Source organism: Colias croceus, chromosome Z, assembly GCF_905220415.1.
Source record: "Colias croceus chromosome Z, ilColCroc2.1".
In the NCBI taxonomy this organism is placed as follows: domain Eukaryota; kingdom Metazoa; phylum Arthropoda; class Insecta; order Lepidoptera; family Pieridae; genus Colias; species Colias croceus.
The window spans coordinates 12,283,958-12,306,240 of record NC_059568.1 but is presented as its reverse complement, the minus strand read 5'-3'; the positions used below and the strand labels follow the sequence as shown (position 1 = coordinate 12,306,240).

The 22,283-nt window shown below is 33.0% G+C and overlaps 1 protein-coding gene across 3 annotated transcripts in view; it reads right to left on the bottom strand.

The window, feature by feature from the left end:
• Nucleotides 1-4,864: 4,864 nt before the first annotated feature.
• The window catches only part of LOC123705367, a 94,536-nt gene continuing 77,117 nt past the window's right edge, over nt 4,865-22,283 (bottom strand). Inside the window, exons 12-17 of one of the 3 annotated variants that reach the window (XM_045654110.1) lie at nt 20,340-20,525; nt 18,924-19,114; nt 15,667-15,782; nt 13,154-13,240; nt 10,917-11,072; nt 4,865-9,526 (exon numbers count right to left, since the gene is read on the bottom strand). In XM_045654110.1, coding sequence (XP_045510066.1) covers nt 10,926-11,072; nt 13,154-13,240; nt 15,667-15,782; nt 18,924-19,114; nt 20,340-20,525 — 727 coding nt within the window. In that variant the 3' untranslated portion in view covers nt 4,865-9,526; nt 10,917-10,925. The remainder of the gene's footprint in view (nt 9,527-10,916; nt 11,073-13,153; nt 13,241-15,666; nt 15,783-18,923; nt 19,115-20,339; nt 20,526-22,283) is intronic. The other 2 variants (XM_045654111.1, XM_045654112.1) reach the window with 2 other exon arrangements.

The window sequence follows — 22,283 nt, the reverse complement described above, 5'->3', positions numbered from 1 at the left end:
ATCGACCATCCCATCCATACTAATATTATAAATGCGAAATTAACTCTGTCTGTCTGTTACTCAATCACGCCTTAACTACTGAACCAATTTGCATGAAATTTGGTATAGAGTTATTTTGATACCCGAGAAAGGACATAGGATAGGTTTTATCCCGGAAATCCTACGGGAACGGGTTTTTCTTTGAAAACGCGGGCGAAGCCGCGGGCGGAAAGCTAGTCTATAATAAATTTTTAGTAAATTCACAATAGGTACGGCCGTATTTGCATGGGTAGTCCATCTTCAGATTCTTTGATCAATAAAAACAATAGTTCAAAATTATTTCACAGACAATATTTTTTTTAATAAGTGAAGTGTGTATACCATAGAAATCTAAATAACAAGACACATAGAGGTGCTATAATGTCATAATTCGTGTCCCTTCGTCCAGCATACTCACCATGGAATCCTGATATTTTATGAATGTCAAAAAACTGTTCTGAAATAGTGCTAAATAGTGCCCAAAGGAAAAAAATAGTGCTCTTGTACTTGCGAAGTTATAGCCATAGTTCGATGAGTATGCTGGACGAAGGTTTCGCCCAGCATACTCACCTCCGTCCGGAGAATCTGTATACGCTTCAAACATAATTCATACTTCAAAAAATAGTTCCCAAATAGTGCCAAACGGTGCCCAAAAAGAAAAAACAGTGCTCGAATAACTTCGGAGTTATAGGCTTCGTTCAGTGAGTATGCTGGGCGTAGGTTCTACGCCCAGCATACTCACCTCAGTGCGCGAATATCGAACGAGCTATAGGTATAATTTACGTCTCAAAAAATTGTACTTGAAATAGTGCCCAATATCAGTCCAATTTTTGCTTGACTTTTGACTTAGAAAACCATTAAATTTTAATGTAAACTTCTACATACTAACGTAAAATGGGGTACAGTCGTCGACACATGTTTTTGGACAAAAATATTAAACTTTCTAATTGTAGACTTCATGTTATTGGAAATAATTATGGTATTTTCTCACATGTCAAAAACTTTCGATTAAATGCATTATTATATATGTCGGCGCAACGACAATAAACGACTACCGTCAAACTACTAAATAATTATAACTAGCTAAAGTTTACTTAAATCTTTTTAAATAAGTGGTTAAATTAACGAAATAATTAATGTTTGTTAAAAATGATAAAAATTCATTGCAAAAATTAGAGTGGCAACACTCTCAAACTAATTCTTGTGAGTCATGGTTTAATTTAAATACGAGCGTCCGACGGCACAGAGCACATTCACGCGCCGGCCGTTGGAGCGTTCGGAGCTCTCTCTGTAATTACGACGTGGAATAAAAGGGCAGTAAAAATACCTACAGGCGTTCCACTTCGAGTATGAGCGCCTGCCCTGATGATGGTGACGTCAGAATTGCTGACGTCACTCTTTTTAAAAAATGGCCTTGGGCCTCTTCTTCCGTCATCAGAAGTGGGATAGAATTCAAGCTCACTCTTTTTAAATTTTAAACGTTTACGTAGTTTTGTAACGGCATACTGGCGTTTGTGTTTTTCTCGTGCGTTGTGTAAAGTAAAAGTTTGTTACGTGGATTATTGTAACGGGAGTGTGGTTCATCGAAGGAATTGTGCGTGCTATCTGCGCCTCTCTTTGTGATAAGCATAAATCTACGAGAACCTCCGAGAAATCTACGAGAACCTCCGAGAAATCTACGAGAACCTTCGAGAATCTGCCTATGTCACAAAGAGTAGGTGTTGGTCGCATGATACGCGAACGGACTGCTTCTGTCATGTGGAGTGTTTAGTGTTATGTAAGGTCAGTGTGGCCGAGGCAGTGTGTTTTTGAAATCCCGAGATGAACTACCGTAGTGTTGTAATACGAGAAAAGGCGTACGAGGACGTACGATTGTCAATATGGCCGTGTTAGACGTAACTTTGGTTTAGTATTTTGTGGATGAATAGTTGTCATTATTTCATGTCAGAACATGATTAGCTTCTTAGATTAAATAATGTGAGTACAAAAAACTGATTTCTTAATAAAACAGTTAAAATCTACGAGAACCTTCGAGAACCTCCGAGAATCTACGAGAACCTTCGAGAACCTACGAGAATCTACGAGACCCTCCGAGAAATCTATGAGAACCAACCTCCGAGAAATCTACGAGAACCTCCGAGAAATCTACGAGAACCTCCGAGAAATCTACGAGAACCTTCGAGACTCTCCGAGAACCGACAAAAAACATTCCAAGATTATAACTTGACATTGTTACAGACTTTTACAACGAGGCTGGTGCAGAGCGCGCACCGCCTGTCAGTATGGCCGTGTCGGCGCAACGACAATAAACGACTACCGTCAAACTACTAAATAATTATAACTAGCTAAAGTTTACTTAAATCTTTTTAAATAAGTGGTTAAATTAACGAAATAATTAATGTTTGTTAAAAATGATAAAAATTCATTGCAAAAATTAGAGTGGCAACACTCTCAAACTAATTCTTGTGAGTCATGGTTTAATTTAAATACGAGCGTCCGACGGCACAGAGCACATTCACGCGCCGGCCGTTGGAGCGTTCGGAGCTCTCTCTGTAATTACGACGTGGAATAAAAGGGCAGTAAAAATACCTACAGGCGTTCCACTTCGAGTATGAGCGCCTGCCCTGATGATGGTGACGTCAGAATTGCTGACGTCACTCTTTTTAAAAAATGGCCTTGGGCCTCTTCTTCCGTCATATATTTTATAAATAATAATAAATGAATGAAACTTTAAGCGTAAATGAAGTCTATTACTTCATTGCATTGTGTGTTTGTCTTAATAAAAACAGTCATTTGCAGCCAATAAAATTAATATCTTGAAAAATCCGGATGACAATCGGTAATAGTCTTCACTTCACGTCATATTATCTAAAAAATACATCTGTGTTAATTCTATAGTTACGTTTATACTTACTACCGACGCTCGCGCTGACTGATTCTACCTATTTCGATATTGAAATGTAACTAACGTGAACTTAAGGCGACTACACCACCGAAACTAGCGCCCCCCCAACATTTTATTTTTTTACTCCTAAACCAGATCAAATTTAAAAAATCTAGCTCGGTACTTTGCTAGTATATTACTTGTAGTATTTTTGGTATTACTTTTCATTATTTACCGAATGGTAAATTAGGAGAACTTTTGATTACCGCCAAAAGTGGCCACTTTTGGCGGTAATCAAAAGTTCTCTAGAATAATGAACAGTTAGAATAGTGAAAAGTAATACCAAAAATACTACAAGTAATATACTAGCAAAGTACCGAGCTAGATTTTTTAAATTTGATCTGGTTAAGGAGTAAAAAAATAAAATGTTCGGCGGCGCTAGTTTCGGTGGTGTAGGCCTCTTAAGACGAGAACAGATCCTGACGGGTAACGAGGACAAGCTTGTAATAAAAAAATTGAAGAAAAGTAAATTATATCCTAGCAAATAAGACAGTGTTTCATTTCCAGTAGAATTGGAGGATAAAACCAGGCCTCCGCAGAAGTAGGTATATAAATAGGTATTTGAGATCCAATTAGATAAACAAACAAGTTACATTACGTTATTATGTGTGTACCTACCTACATCAAACCTTTAAAAAAGTAACTAAGTAGGTACCCATTTTTAAAACTTCTTAAGCATGTCCTTAATTTTAAGTGTACAGTGTCATATTCAACGAAAAAATGAACGTGTTTTTGTAAAAAACAACTCGCTTGCTACCTAGTTTTACAGTGCAATTAATGAATGAGTGTAAAATCAATTTAGTTGAATGCCACTATTATAAATTGAAATATACTTACTGATTTGGGTGCAGCTCCTATATTGATTACGTACTAGATACACAATTTTATATAGGTAAATAATGACATCACCAACACATTGTTTGGTTTTGCAACCCACTATGTAGTCAAACTCAAAAGCCGGCGTTATTATAATGATGTGCGACGAAGTAAACAAACAAAGAAACTGAGAAGCGCTTGTTCGTTTCGATTGCTTTGTGACACAAAATGGACCCTTATCACCTTCAAAATACAGATCAGTCTTGTCTAATAATCGTAAGATGTTAGGGCAGCGCCATCTAGTATTTAAACATAAACATATTCATTTGCGTCGCGGGCGCCGCGCGTCGTAAGCCCCATACCTATTGACCGTACGTGCATCCATTACTGCCACACTATATTGAACTTTATCACATGAGGAATACAGGTCAATTCCGTAAACGTTGTGGTACCGTCCTTGATCCGGAAAATGATTATTTTGAATAATTTTGTCAGTTGTAATGTAAGCATTAATAACAGCAACTTTATTTTTCATGCATGATTTACTTCATTTGATATCTTAATCCTTCAAGCGCCGTGATCTAGACAAAATATATAAAATCATTGTTCCTAGCTACCGGGGTCCCATGCGACGCGCGAAGGCTTAATCATATTATTATAAAGTATTAAGTATTAAAATAATGTGTAATTAATAATATTGCGATTCTAAAGTAAATACTCCCTTACATAGACAATTAATAATTTACACAAGACAAAAATTGTTAGAAAGAAAGTTAATAATATTGTATTCGACTGTACTCAATGTAATGTATGTAGAAGTTTACAATCAAATTTAATGGTTTTCTAGGTCAAAAGTCAAGCAAAAATTGGACTGATATTGGGCACTATTTCAAGCACAATTTTTTGAGACGTAAATTGTACCTATAGCTCGTTCGATATTCGCGCACTGAGGTGAGTATGCTGGGCGTAGAACCTACGCCCAGCAACTCACTGAACGAAGCCTGTAACTCCGAAGTTATTCGAGCACTGTTTTTTCTTTTTGGGCACCGTTTGGCACTATTTGGGAACTATTTTTTGAAGTATGAATTATGTTTGAAGCGTATACAGATTCTCCGGACGGAGGTGAGTATGCTGGGCGAAACCTTCGTCCAGCATACTCATCGAACTATGGCTATAACTTCGCAAGTACAAGAGCACTATTTTTTTCCTTTGGGCACTATTTAGCACTATTTCAGAACAGTTTTTTGACATTCATGAAATATCAGGATTCCATGGTGAGTATGCTGGACGAAGGGACACCATAATTCGTATGAAAACCGCTGTCGCCAAAATCAACACATTTAAACCGATAGCTAAACAGTACACACAAGTAAACTATGCCTTTTATTGGACAGCTTGAACTTAGTGAAAACTAACATAAATATTAAATTAAGCTTTTGAATATGTATCCTAACGCACGAATTTACGGTTTATTTTAGAATAACACCCCTAAGTATATGAGACGTTTTGTTTCTTTCGGCTTTTCTACAACAGAGATTGTCAATTTTCAATAGATATAACTTTGAACATAAACTCATAGAAATCAGGTTGAAATTTGTGTTAAACGTGATAATAAGAATGGTCGGCTGTGTTTCGGCATTATTTCTAAAAAAAAATATTTACCGATGAAATGTTATTTCGTTTGTTAGTATAATTACAACTTGTGGAAGTATTTCCGCAATGGGAAATGCTGAAACACACCATGTTTACACACGCACGTCTCTAGAGCAACTGAACAGCGACGAACGCACTTGTGGTATGGTTACCACCTGAGCGGCGACAATGTCACGCGCGCTTACGACTTCTAGTGTCTTGTTATTTAGATTTCTATGGTGTATACTTACCGAAGTGTGTATTATTTGGTTTTGGTCTGAAACTTTAATGCTCATATATTCCACATTTATAGAAATTCTATTACCGTATTATTAATATTAACAACTTCGATAGCTGTAAACATCTCAACAGCGCATACATCTTACTAATACAATATATGATATATCATTGCAATGTATGTTTAACATTGATACGATTTATTTGAACTAAAATATAACAACGATTCAACGGATTGTGTTGAAAATATGACACTAGTATACTGGAAACAATTTACATAGGTATTTCTATTAAATATTATTTTATTTAAAATTATAAAGATATTATTAACTAAAACTGCCACGCAGCAAAACAATATCACAAGTTTATAATGAATTAGATATTTAAATCATACGATATAGGTACATACTAAAAAAGAGAATAATACTTTTATTGTTATGGCATAATGTTTCATAACGTTTTACTTTTAATTTATTAACCATATTTTTTTAATGTACACACGTGTGTTATAGCGACGTTATGATACAATATATAACAACAAATACTTACAATTACTGTATGAAAAACCCGTTACATGTTAACAAAATTTTAACAAAAACTAAAAATCAACAGTACAGAAATAAATTTGGTTAGGAGACCTCAAAACTTAAGAGGATATTTATTTAAAAAATTAGCGCCACAACTGTATTTCTTTTTAATTTTCTGTCCGTTAGTACCTAGATAGTCCGCATCGTGGCGCTTTTTGCTTACAAGTCGAGCATTACCGTAGCTACAGGCTTCAATTCAACAAGCTCAGTCTTATCAAACATCGAGATTCAAGTGCTGGGAAGAAGCCGTGTTGAAGAACGAACAGATGGACGGACGCCTTTCCTAGTAGCTACGGCATGTACGTAACTACACACGTTAAAATCCCTTATTTACCCTTACTAATACTGTTCCATTACACGTACACCCCTTATTCTAATATTTGGTTTCTATCGACGCACAAAATACATTATCGATTACAAATACGTATGTTAACCTGTCCTCTATTCGTTTATTTACAGACCTTTTCTAAATATTTACAGCATTTACAAAATAAAATATCTAACCGCTTAATTGCACATTTATGAAAACGTAACATGCGTATTTTGACTAAAAACTATGGAATTCACTATGCATGTTGGTAACATACATAACAGGCTAATATAATATATATAGTCATATACTAACATTTCTGGACTAGAGTATATAACATAGCTGAAAAACTCGCTTTTCATTTCCAGTTTTCATTTTGCAGAATTGGCCTATAGGTATCCTATATTCTTAGTGTAGTTGCACACTGAAAATGCTTCGATGCACAATTTCACGGGCAAAAAATGAACAGCTTTTAAAAAAACCTCTGTCAGTCCCTCGTGTAAGATGATCTATACATTGTCTAATATGTTTGAAAATAATCTAATAAATAGAGGAAGAAATCTGAAAATTCGTTACAGTAACGATAAATTTAAAATTTTGATATTGCCTCTGGCTATAAAATTTAAAACATTTTTTTAGATTTTAGATACAGCATAAATCACATTGACCAATTTTATTTTTCTAACACGTAACATTTTTTAAATTTACGATATACATATAATAATATAATTTTATTATTAGATTTGCGGATATGAATAGATATCGTAAAGTAAATTTAATATTCTTTGAGCCATAGGCGATAATAAATAGTATTTAGTATTTTAAAGACTGTGAGCCTCAATTTAAATGATAATAATTATTGTGCGAATAATAAAATCACATTTTGAATTACTTACTTATAATATGTATTTTTGATCAGCCCAATTTATTTGAAGTAAGAGTTTTCTGTAATAATGCGTTGCTAATAATTATGATCACGAGAATATGTTTACTTAAATTTTGTAGAAATTATTATCAGCCGAATTATTAATACTAGGAATCTTTACAACTTTTGCATGGCATTGTGATTGGCGCTAAAGATTATAAAAACACAACTTCGCATTTTGCACAGGCTCCAAAACAAAATCATTTTTCATTACAGACTATCATTTTTATTATTCATTAATCAAGTAATAAATTAGACCAAACATTTAAAAACATAGATATTAGAAACCAATATTGAAAATAAGTAATACAAATAATATTACTTTTATCTGAAAAAATAATATTTCCGAAAAGTCCGACTTACGTAGTATTTCTATCTATTCCGACTAATTGATTGGAACACTTTTACTTATCATAACTAGAATATCAAACAATTCAGTCTATACCACTGTTATAACCGAAAACCAATTGACCGATAATTCACTATGTGCGTTTTCCCTTTTAATGTATTTAATATTTAATTAAAATAATTTTCTAATTTGTTCTAGGCCGTTTGAAGCACGAACTATGAATACTTTGGCACTATACATTTGGTATAAAATATTTGGCTCCATGAATTAATGAGCTGATCACAATAAACTTAAGTACTAAACGATATTTATAATACTAATATAATTTTATAATTAATATTAATATTTAATTAATTAATACAATATTAATATTAATTAACAATAGATAGATATTATCTATATAGGCCTGATTATAGCTCTATTAACGGAAGGGCAACGAGGTATAGAAATGAATTGGTTATGGAAGATTTTTAATAAGCGCGAGTGAGAAAAAATATTCAGATATATTTGTTTTTTCCTGTGACAAAACCAGTATAATTGAAGTCCCTATTTGTTTTTTAAAATCACAGGCATTTCACGACTATGTAACAGATCAATAATCTGATCGAGACATTTTTAACCTCTTGCAGAAAACGAACCCATGCCCTGTCTATTCTACGCCCACGCGTTTACCACTGGTGCTTAGAAACATTCATTTTGTAACATAAACAAAATAATAACAAATAAATTAAATAATAAACATTAAGCTCCCAGATATTAGATATAAAGCCATCGCCCATCAAGTTTGTAAACTAGTAAACCTTGTAATATGGGACTAGAACACTGGTAAATGTGCATATTTTATCTTAAACACATACAAATTATAATAATATATTAACACAAAAGGTAGGAAAACGAATTTACAGTACTTTGACAATAATACTGATCAAATATCATCTTTAAATACCGCCCCAAACGTTATTTCGGCTTTTAAAATAGTTTTAATTATCTATTTACTCCACAGTTGCCATTTTATGCTTGAAAATGCTTGTTAACAAATAATACACTCTTATATTTTTTCTTAACATTACCGGGAAAAACTTGAACCGCGCCTGAATTGAAAATTTAAGTTAAAGAAATGGTTCTGGCCAAGATTCAAACGCTCGAACGTTTTTATCGAGGCAATATATTTATTTATTTATTGTGACAACTCTACAACGCTAACATCTATAATTGGAAGAACCGACAAAGATGATAAATATTTACAAAAAATATTTATCATTTAGTATAGACTACATAATTATCTTTGGCTATAAAATATGGGACATTTGATCACGACATTAATTAAATATTCCTTAGTGGGGAAAGAGCCTCAATAATCCAACAGATATTCGTCATGACAATGTTTTATCAGAAGCTAAATATATTGAGACAATAATTTCTTAGAGTAGCTAACAGACGACATTTAAAAAATTTCAGGGAGTATTTTAAGTTTGTTATCACTCATCCGGTTGCAGTAATTCTTTACATTTCAGAGTAAAATAGTTTCTAGTCAAGTCCTATATAAATATAATATAAGTCTTCCTTGGCCTGTTTTTTGCAATTTTGTGTAGATAAAATTATTACAAGCTTAGGCGTTGTAGAAACAATTATATGAGGTTCTTCTTGACTTGTTCTTCAGCTTGAAGCTTCTGGTTTAGTTCCTGAGATTCAGATTCGACCCAGTTATCTGAAACATATAAATAGTTTATGTAAAATCAGTTAGTAATCAAAATAAAATAGTAAAGAAGCGATAGGGTATTTCCCGGCTACTAAGGGACATACCATGCATTAGAGGCTTTTAAAGGGTTTTATCGGGTTGCCACCTTTCTTTTTATGCTGTAAACACTATTAAAATATACTTAATATTAGAGTTTATTATAAGTAATTTACTATTTGTCATAATCATATCTTTGCAATCTATCACAGCAGCTACTCTTTGGACTTGAACAAATGAATTTTCCAAGCAAAAATATAAGTGACAGTACGAATCGACTTCTATCATTTTTCACACTGGAAATAATACTGCTGTAAGTCACCAAAGTGACCCACCTGAACCTGAACTAAATTATAATTAATGGCTCTGTCATATTTCACTATAGAAATTATACTGCTGTAAGTCACCAAAGTGACCCACCTGAACCTGAACTAAATTATAATTAATGGCTCTGTCATATTTCACTATAGAAATTATACTGCTGTAAGTCACCAAAGTGACCCACCTTTACCTGAACTAAATAATTAATTATAGGCTCTGTCATATTCCACTATAGAAATAATACTGCTGTAAGTCACCAAAGTGACCCACCTTAACCTGAACTAAATAATTAATTATAGGCTCTGTCATATTCCACTATAGAAATAATACTGCTGTAAGTCACCAAAGTGACCCACCTGAACCTGAACTAAATTATAATTAATGGCTCTGTCATATTTCACTATAGAAATTATACTGCTGTAAGTCACCAAAGTGACCCACCTGAACCTGAACTAAATTATAATTAATGGCTCTGTCATATTTCACTATAGAAATTATACTGCTGTAAGTCACCAAAGTGACCCACCTTAACCTGAACTAAATAATTAATTATAGGCTCTGTCATATTCCACTATAGAAATAATACTGCTGTAAGTCACCAAAGTGACCCACCTGAATCTGAACTAAATTATAATTAATGACTATCATATTCCACTCTAGAAATTATACGGTTTTAAGTCACCAAAGTGACCCACCTGAACCTGAACTAAATGATAATACTGAATATAATTAATGACTCAATCATATTCCACACTAGAAATTATACTGCTTTAAACGAAAGAACTTGATCAGAAGTGACCTCCCTAAAGCTGAACTAAATTATAGTCAATGACTCTGTCATATTCTACGCTGAAAATTATCAGTATACATAATTCAGTGTTGACAGTTCACCAAAGTGACCCCCCTGAACAAACCCTATGTATAGTATTTGAAATAATACTTCTAAGAGATCATTATATATTCTAGCTCTAAACTATACTACCCAAAGCCGTGAGCGTCCATCCACGGCGTAGGTGGCAACCGTAGAACAAATGCGCCTCACCTATTCCTATCAGACATTCATGGCATAATATATAGGGTTTGGTGGTACGGCCATTGGCGAAGTAGCACTGGGGGCATTTACCGATGGCGCGCCCTCCGGGGCGGTGCGCGCGCGGGACGGGGACCCCGGCGCCGGCTGGTACAGCGGCGGCGGCACCTACACCCGGGAACCAAGTTTTCTTAACCCACTCATAATTCAGGCAATTATGGATTATTAATTTTTTATTTATCTCTATGTTAAAAACTTTACAAAGAATGTATAACTTTTTCTTAAGCCACTCATAATTCACGCAATTATGGATTAAAAAACAAATTATCTCTCACAGAAGGGTTAAAAACTCTAAAAAGAATGTGTAACAAAGAATGTGTTTCTTAACTCATGATTTGAAATTATGGATTAAAAAACGTTGATTTAACTATCTCTAGGTTAAAACTTTACAAATAATGTGTACAAAAATAATAAGTTAAGCAACCTTATGAGAAATAGAATATGAAAATCGACTTGAATTGGATCGTCACAAAATCTATCCCTTACGGGAGACCCGTGTTTCACGTTGGGAACGTAGACGGGCTGATCATGATAAAAAGTATTATATTCAATTAAATTTGATAGCTGGAATCAATTTAATAATTCTATGTGATTTATTTTATCTAGTTATTTATAAAAAAATAAATGCTAGTGATATAACAATAATGCATAATTAATAATTATTATAATTGTTATTTTATAACCTATAATTAACTCTTATATATTATGTGTTAAATGAAGAATTTGATAAACGCTATTTTTAAATTTAATTGATAGGATACGATAATCATAGAAATTAAAATGATATTAAATGTCCTAATTACTTTATTCTAATGATACATTACTTAATGGCTTTAATTTCAATAAAAATGCGATGAATAAAACAAAAATGTTATAATAAATAGAACGAATCAACTATATTATAAATATAATCTAATATCATCAACTAAACTATCATCATACAACATTGCCCATTGGTATTTGCAAATTTAACATTAAGAATTTAAAAATGCTTCTTGTTTTTTTATTCATTTTCAGTGTGTAATTTTATTAATATACAACTAATTTTTGTAAATGATTAAAAAAAATAATGAGCTTTGAAAGCGAATAAAATTCCACAACGTTTAGCATTTAATACTATTGATTTTTTAACATATTTTTAGCTATAAAAAAGCTCACTAAATGATATTTTTAATTATACCTAATATATTGCCAATTGATGATTAAACTTGAAATGTAACAGATTGATTTGAGTGCATTCTATGTTTTAAAGTATGTAATACGTAGTGGCGATATTTGCATCGAGGACCAAACAGAACGCCATCTAGGCGGCTCGTAGTAAAGTGCATCCTAGGATACAGTTTGCAAGGACTGAAGGCTGTGCTAGGTTCGCTGAAAATTTTCTCTCTCAGTCAATATAGATGACGTTAGTTGCACCAGTAAATATATTGAGGGGGTGATGGGTGGTGCTATAAATAGTGGGCTATAAATAGACCCACGTGCTCGGGAAGTTAGTGCGCCGTCGCAACACGTGGTGAAAGTTTTGAGTTCATTGAACTTTACGATAATAGTAAACTTTTTTAAAGTTGTAAACACTTTGCGGAAAAAATTATTTTGCGAGTTATATCGTCATTTTTGGTTTCTTTATGACTTTTATGAGTGGAATACATGGAATGTAATGGAAATTAATAAGTTTTGAGCGTTTTACGAACTTTTGCGCGATCTTTTTTGCGACGTTTACAAAGTTTTGCGATTTGTTTTTTGGTGAAAATTTTACACTTTATTGGTCATGTTTGGTTTATATTCGAATTGTTAGGACATTTTAACTACATTCGAGTTTATGTTATGGTTTTTATTATTTGTTAAGTACACTTTGTGAATAAACATGGTAACCGACTACCAACTTTTTAAACTTTTTCGGGAGGTACTTAATTTGTTTTTATTGTAATTTTGAAGTAGAATAAAGAACATATTTTTTTTATTAAACAGAAAAAGTTTTACAGCAGTTGTACGAAAACTAACGAATTGGACAAATTGATGCCGATAGCGATTTGTAATTTTTACAAGTTTTTACTTTTACATAGATATTAATTGTAAACTTTTCACGATCGAATTAAATCAGAATTAGTTAGTTCAAAAAAAATACACAACACACAAAAATTACCAAAAAAAAAACATGAACGAAAAAAAAATTATCACATAGAAAATACCTTCTCAGAATAGCAGATCATTTGTTTTCCACCGCCAGGCTGCGGCGCGGGCACTGTCCGGTATCTAGCGGGCGCTGGGCAGAGAGTCTGGAACACGATACGCACAACATTTTTGGAAGTTGTTTTAAGATTTTTGGAGGGACAATGTGAATAAGAAGAAGACTTTTAAAATGAAGATTATGGAAATTCTACAAACTTTATTAGTAACCGGGGAAAGTGGGAAAGTTGAAGTGCATAGGATCATTATATGTGAAAATCTATGTTTACCTGTAGGAATCACCGCAGATTTCGTGAAATATGTTTTGGACCAGTTGTTTTAAATTCTACAAACTTTTTTTTGTAATGCAAATTATAACGTTGTGTAACATTTTCACTCGATTCATTTTTTATTCAAAAAGTAACTATGCCTTTTTTAAGGATTATTACATTTTTAAAAGATTTACTTGGACTTTATGTCTAAAATAAATGTTGACAGTAAGAAATTAGAAAATATACTTTACTATCGAATCCCAAGATATTTTTTTCTAGATCAATTATTGCTTTAGTTATAAACGAAGTAAGAATTGAGATTTACGAGATTTAGTTTTGAGCTCGAACGCGATCAAAGAGCGCACGCGATATTCAACTTTATTACAGCTGTGTTAGCGTCTAGCACTGTAGCGGTATTAGTTAGGGAGGGTATTATGTTAGGGAGCCTCCTCTTAAAAAGCAACAATTTATACTCATCATCATAATTTATTAGAAGCGTTGAGGTATACGCAAAAGTCAACAAATGTATAAGTTTGCACGTAGTTTTGAACTTTATTTTCTTAAAAGTGTTTCCTGAATAGATCGTCTGAAATGCGATATCCAGGATAAGATTTTTGGATATTCTATGAACTTTTTTTGAGGAAAAGGATCAAAGTTTACTTTGAAACAAAGTAAAGGTTTTAGTAATGCGTAAAAGTCGATGTTTTTCTAGAACTTAGGCTAGAATTATATTTGAAATTTCTTTAAAATATTTTCCGACCACGGACGGGAAATGGACAAGAGTTTTAGAATTTCTTCAAAGATTTACGCGGAAACGGTTATTGTGCATTGAAATATGAGAAGTTCAAGCATTTAAATTTTAAGTATGCGTAAAATTTCTGGTCAGAGCGCCTTCTTTAAATTTTATGAAGATTTGTACGCTGAAGGAAAGTAAAAATAGTATGTAGTAGAAAAGCAATCCTAATAGCTAAACTTTACGAGTAGATACATAGTAACAAAAATGGAGAGATGTACTACAGTCGGGATGGGAACTTCATACACATATTTTCATACTAACAACAATTACGTGTGATGTTTTGTACAATTTTCGACACTCCCGCTGTTGGATCGTTATTAAAATTGAACCAATTATGTCCGCAGTGGCGAAAATTTCGGGTAAAACTACTGTTCTCGATTTTTTTTAATTTAAAATTGTAGTTTTCTGGACCTCGGAAAATGTTAATATGCTGTGTCTGTTGCTCGTACGTTTTAAAGACTTTTTTAGATGAATAGTTAACTTTTACAATGTTGTGAACTTTTTGAAACTCTTCACGTTCAGTTCCTTACGAATTGCAAACTGAGATTACTTTTATAATTTAACTCCACAGCGCGTTGTAATGAAATTGAGGATTTTAGTGAGATCGGTAACAATAATAATTATATCTAGTAAAGGCAGACTTCGTTTTACAATATTTTAATAAGTACCATAATTAAGATATTAATTAATTCGCAACGGATTAACTATATTATGATCATAATTATGTAATATGTATTTTGGAGTATAAATTTTTGCATTGTTTTTTTCATTGCTATTAGCTATAGGTACCTACGAAACACTGAGTACTTACATCGAGTCGATGATCATTTTTTTTTAAGTATGTACCTAACTAGTTAGTTACTATAAAGTCGAACTAAAGTTTGCCTAACTTTATTGAATATATTAAAATAGTTACCCTAAGACACTAATAAAAAAACTTTCAAAATTGGCCACCATGTTCCGTATTCTCACAAAAACTACTAAAACAAAAAACCTATTTACAAGTTATCCCTATTTCCCTTAGTCACGGCATCATGTGTGAAAAGGTCCACCCAAACCAATTTCACACATTATTTTTTGTTCTGTTCTTATTGTCATGAGATTATTCCTTCGTTAAAGAAAAAAACTATAGAAATTTATACAACAAATAAAAATAAAACGGCTCAGCTAAATAAAAAGAACTTAAAGTTTAAACTTTACGCGTTTAGCATTGTCCGAATGACGAATGAAAAATGACGTTGATCGTATCAGAAAAAATGCTTCAAAAATCCATTACCTATCTAAAAAAAAAAAAAACTTGAGAGGTGTCAAGGCACATCCGATGGAACGAAGTTCTATGAGAGAGAGAGAGAGGAGAGAGAGGCAGACAGTGAAACACGCGCACGTCGCAATTCCGTTTAGCCATCTTTCGCAATGATAAAGAACTTCGTTCCAAAAATAACAGCTATGAATAATAATAAATACTCACTTGTAATTGTAAGGGGTGTGTATAATGAGCGCGTTGCGGCTGCGGCGCCGCGGGCTGCGGCGTGCTGGCCCCGCTTCGACTCTGCTGTTGGTAGTATGGCTGCTGCATGCGACCGTCTATAGCGCGAACATTTTATTACATGAAATAGAGTAACTTTAACTTTTTTTAATACCTAACACTACTACACAAACACATAGTTTCAGTATAAATTATAAAAAAAATATTACAGATAGTAAGAATTTAAGGATAAATCTATATTCGTAAAATAATAAATATTTAATAATGTTTGTGAATTGGTATAAAAATGTATCTATCATAATTATATTTTGTCACTTTTATTTTACAAATTTATAATTTATTATCACTTAAACGACATTTTAGTAACACCTTAAATTATTAAGGATATTAAATTTATCTGAAATAAATGAAATAAAAAGAAAGTAATTTTTGGTCGCATATTTAAATGGTCGATTTATCAATTTCTTACTTAAAATAGTACCACAATGCGTCGAAATATCAATGAATATTTTAAAATACAATATATTATCACAGTCCGTTCAAAATTTATGAAATAGGTAAAAACATGATGTATATAATTTTTATCATCGTTATCTTAAAATATAGCCTGCGTATAATTTAAGCAAAGGTCGGTTTATAAACAAATGTACACAATAAATAGTCGCCGGCCCCGCTCTAAAATAGGAGATAAAATAATTTTAAATTTAAGGCGAGGTATTTCAACGCGCCGTTTGCGCGAGTCGCTCCTAGCGTCGCGTCGGCTTGTCAAGAAAACGCGTGGCAACGTTAAGTTCTGAGATATAATATGTAGGTATTTAATAATTACAGGGCTTCAGTTGAAAACCAAAATTTACCACGTTTTCTGCAGTATGTACATCAAAATACATATCTATATATAAAAATTATTTGCAAAATCATAAATTTCATTACTAAATAAATTTAAGTACATAATTTATTTAGTAATGAAATTTATGATTTAGGATTAGGTTTCGATTTTTATTTTAGCCTATTTTTATGATTTTATATGATCGAGCAAAATACACGTGGTTGTGTAACAAATAAGCACACTTTTTAGGCAATATCTTGAAGTGTATTGATTTTTTTTTCTAAAAGCGTCATATAATACAAATACATGAAAAATTTGATCTTGCAAACCAATTTTACTCCGCTTCGCTGAAGGGACTCCCCTTAACTATCATTTAAAAAATTACAACCTACAAAAACAATAATTGTATTACCAAGAAATTAATTAGTCAATTGAGACAAATCACATACTAAGCTTCTGGTTTACATTGGGGAATAATAAGAAACGATTTCGAGTAGGTATATTACACGTACGTACACACGTATTAATAAGAATATATTATTTCTATGAAACCACAAGGGACAATAAATAAATAAATTGGTTAAAATAAATCACTATTTTTATTCTTATAATACTCACTAAGTTAATTTCAATAATGATACATAATTAATTTCATAAAACCTGATTTTTTTTAATGTATCATAACGTCGTGTAAGTATCTGAATAAGATATAATTTTCAAGCGATCCTTTACTTGATTATACTCTTATTAAGTTAAAAGACAATTAAACTTAAATGCTCTTTTTGCCATTTGTCAAAGAACTTTTCAAAAGTTTCGCTACTTTAACTTCTATAAAGTATTTAATCATTAAATTCGTACATCTATAGTCGAGCCAATTTAATAGGCAACATTTGACGTCTATCAATTTTATCTTCGAAGAGAGGTAACCTGCTTAAAAACATCGATTAAAGTGTACCTATTAATCGATACGGATTTGAAACATTTGTCAATCGAATTTATTAATTTATGATGATTTTTATTCACAAGTAATCAATGCGTTCGATTCTAGATGTCAGATTTCGATTTTTAGAGTAACGTCTCTAGTATTTAAAAAGAAAAAAGGTTTATTGACACAAAATTGTAGCGACGTCAGTTCTTCAATTCAGAAATTGTTTATTATGTTTAGGATGGTTTATCAGTAAAATGAAATCTTAAAATTACTTGTATCGGTCATTATTATTATAAATATGTAATCGTAATTGAAAAAAGTTAAGCAAATGTGCAGTTCTAACAAAATGAAATATCATGTTATTCTATGTCGTCGTTCCTAGGTTACGTTGTTGAATTTTGTTGAACTGTCAAATGTTGCCTATTAAAATGGCTCTACTATAGTTCGGAGTTTAATAGTGAATATACAGGATGTCCCACTATTAGTATACTAAGCGACAGGGACTTGTAGTTTTGCATACACTGATCAGGTAAAAAAACACTTAAACAACAAAATTACATCAAATAATTTTCGCTAAATTTTTCCTGAAAATCCATGTTTATCTTCTCTAGCTTCACGCAGCCGGCAAATACCGCTTCGCCAATGTGAGCATTTTGTCTATGAAAACATAATCTTAAACGATAGGTCACGTGCTGGTAGCAAATCTGGGCGGGTTGCTTGTTATGGGTATATAGTGTATACATAGAGTTTTAAGAATTCATCTATTTGAAAAAAAAACTGCATGTGGAATTTTATAAGTATTTTTTACGTAATCAGCGTATGCAAAACTATAAGCTCCTTTGATGTTAGTATACCAACAGTGGGACACCCTGTATAATTGTATAATGGAACGCCAGAAAAACTTTAAGTAATTAATGAAAGCGAAACTTGATATACGTTTATACTGTATACTGGGTAGTGTGTAGTCATCAGTCTATTATTTTCAATAGCTTCATCAATCTGCAATTTTTTTAGGTCAGGTCAGGTTAGTTGATTATTTCTATTTATTAGTATTATGATTTCTATTGCAAAAATGAGGAAACATTAATCAACGGTATACTTTAAATAATGAGTATAAAATCATTTGAGTTGATACAAGTTTAATTTAATTTGTGTTTTAACGAAATCTAATGGTATTTTGGATTTTTTGGGTTTACACTTTTTTAAGTTAATTACTTTTCAAAATAGATTTATAAAATATTCAGTACTAAAATTTAATGTTTTCGAAATAACACTTTACCATTTACATGTCAAACAATGAAATTTGAAAACCTAGATAGACTGTCTTTGTAATTGCAAGCTGTGGCTCCCGCGTAAAAGCGGTGATAACATGATATCTGCATAAACTTAAGAGGGGGTAAGGAGGTTTTATCACGAGAAAACACTTTTATAAAACCAAACGTTTTATCACGCCAAAAAAAGAAAGCCAAAAGTGTTTTCACTCACAGTCATTCCCCGTCCAGTGCTGGTTGTACTCGTGCTGGTAGTGGTAGTGCGAGCTGTACGGCACGTACAGCAGCTGATGGTGGCTGCGGATCGGCGGCGGTGACTCCGGCCGCCTGCACCGGGACCGCACTGGTGACGTTTGTTCGGAGCTCGTTTGCGAACTGTACAGCTCTTGGCTGCTGTCCGAACAACTGGAAGTGACGCAATATACGTCATGTGCGAGTTGTTCATAATGGTTAAGGGTTCCGTAGTAATAAGGACATGTAAAATGTATAATTGACGTGTATCTTAAAGTAATAAAAAAAATTTATTGTTATTTTTTTTAATTTTTAAGCTAAATAGCATTTTTTTTGTTCTATATAAATAACATATTTCTTTAAAAAAGAACATTTAAGTTATGGCCGTGCTCGCCGTTGCTTAACTTTATCTATCATAGTACTGTTTGTTATAGTGGCAACAGAAATACACTGTTTTTTAAAGTTTCAACTGTTACTGCTGTCACTGTATGAGATGCAGTCGGTGACGAAGAAACAGATAGCCTAAACAAGTATTATTAATAGAGCACCGTTTTGATCATCATCATCAGCCCATATACGTTCCCTTAATGCTCTAAGGTTTCTCACTGCTGGGATGCTAAAAAAAATTATGTCCTGCACGCTCGCCTGGTCTCGAACCCCCAGCTTATCGATTTGAAGTCCGAAATCTTCACCACTGAACCATCATTGCAATAACATAATTATACCCTTTAGATACGGATCCCTAAGAACAACAATGTTAACTAACTGAAAAGGTTTCTCCATAACGCCCGGTGCAAAATACACCGCCGCATCATTGAGCGGAAACTCGCGTTATATTAGCAGGAAATTTATTGGACGCGAGCTAAATGCGTTCAACGCGATGTCAGTAATTAACGCTTTACATGGTAATTTTAGAATAGTTATTGGTTTAACTTCTGCAAATTGCTACGCTGTGGTTTATTTGCTCCCGTTGCATTGACATTTGGGATTCACTTTAATCTCGATTTTTGTTCGTCTTTTGGAAAGTTTTATTCTATTTTAAGCTATTGCATAGCAGAAGCTATAGCGATAGAAATCGCGGGCCTTGAGCGTGGGGACCGAATCGAGAAATTCCGTAACGAAAAAACCTCACGCTCCCCACTCCGACGGGCGGAGGTGTGGCTTGAAGGCATAGCATGCAATAGCTTTACCGCGGCATTCCCCGAGTGCCACACGTCTTTTTATTTTTAGGAAATACGTTTCTAAATAGAGTTACTTATATACACTTTAGAATTTATATAACTAGAACGCATCACGTTATGTGTGTCGAACTTTTTGATCCACATTTAGATACGTTCTGAACAGATGGATCGTTTTTACTCTTCGCTAGCGAGGCCCTTAAGCATGGAGAAAAACTCACCCAATGTTTGCGTAGAGAGAACAATTTCTGTACATATTTTCCTGTTGCTGTTGTTGCCGATGTTGTTGATAGTGTGTGTACGTGGCCATGTTTTGAGCGTGTGCGTAACATGCGTCCGTGTGTTGTTGGGGCACCGGCGTAGTGCTGCATTGTCGACCTGTGACGTAATCTGAAGATTTCGTAGACCTGAAAGGAATGAAATGTGAGACATCTACGCGAGTTATGGCTGTGTTTTTGAGCAGTTACCGTAAAATATCGTCATAATAATGGACAAAGTACGCTATTACTTACATACGAGGATATCTTTATAGTACGGAGAGACTTCTATATCTTAACAAAGTATAACATCGTTCATATTCAATTAGGTGTAGCAAAAATTTTAGCATTATAACGAAAGATAACATCGTATATTTTTATCCACTCCAATTCCACTGGGAGAAAGGAAGAAAGGAAGGCTAAGCGTGTACTTAGATCAAATCCATTAAAGCCTAGTCCGGTTTTATTAATAATTTTATAGAATTTATTATACATATAAAAATAATCAATTTAATAATTCACAAATTACAGATGTCTCGACAATTCTAATTGCCAACCTGTAGGTAATAGGTACTAAGGCATTACACTCATTTAACTTGAAACCCGGAATGTACGGGATCCTTTGAAGAGCTTATCGTAAGCGCATTTAGTGTATAGGCCTAATGGACATTGGAAAGGTAAGTCTCACTGTCCGTCCGTAGACTGGAAGTTGGAAGGTTTACACTTGAAATAACTAATTACTAGCAGACTTTGGAATCGTCATCGATATAGGCTTACCTTTTTATTATTTATTTCGCATCAAAACAAAAATACTGTATGGAAAGGAAAAATGTTGACAAAATAGTATAAAAGTTCCCCACATCTATAGGTACATAAGTTACTAAGAACTTTATAGAAATTAAAGTGACAGGTATATATAATATAGGTTATGTTTTTCCCAAAAACAAACACAAAAAATGTTGAATCGTGTTGAAATTGCTAACTTATAATATAAATAAATTCACGTGAAGCAGCGTGGAAATATCTAAACAATAATTATACAAGTAACTTTCAACGCAGCGTTTGGCAGATTTTACAAATGCTTAGATGTTTAGGCAATATTGACGAAATATAGCCTTTTTTGAGGTTTTTTGCAGTAAATTTAATATAATATGAATGTTGTATTATGAATTTTCCGAAATCTGTGACGTCTGAAATATTATACGATAGAGTGATTCAAGAGGAAGGTTTTAGTATATAATTTAATAAATTATGGTTTTAGACAAAGCGGGCGAAGCAGCGGGCGGTAAGCTAGTTTAAATTTAAAACATAAAATAGTAAAACGTTTTGCATCATGTCCCAGCAGCCGAGACTGAGTACTGCGCACACAAACGCCGTCCTTGAAACCCGAGCGAGCAACAATCGCTTAGCTACATGGCTACAATGTCATCTTTATAAGCATCTTCCATTTTTATTAAACAATACGTCCATTATTTTCATCGTCTCCTATAAACTTCCTTTTATCGCTGTGAAGAAGAAAATTGAACTAAACTTTTCTGCTCACGTGCGGACTGCGGAGGTATAATAAATTTAATTAAAATTGCAGTAGACCTATACACATTACTTTCAATTAACACGTAGGTACGTTAGGTTAATTGTGGTAAATTAAAAATATAACGGCCTAAATTAATGTTCGTTTGTATTATCTAATTAATAAAAAACTCATTAAAATATCACGCTTACTACCGCCTGAAAACTTTTCATATGAATCTTATTAATACGAGACAAAGCTGTTAGCGACTGTGAACAAAATGTGTGGTTTAAAAAGTAATAAACGTGGCACTTTTATCTCGCATTAAAAGATAAGCCAGTTTTTTGAACCGTATTATCGAATTAATTGGAGACAACGACCTACGCATTTCAAACTGT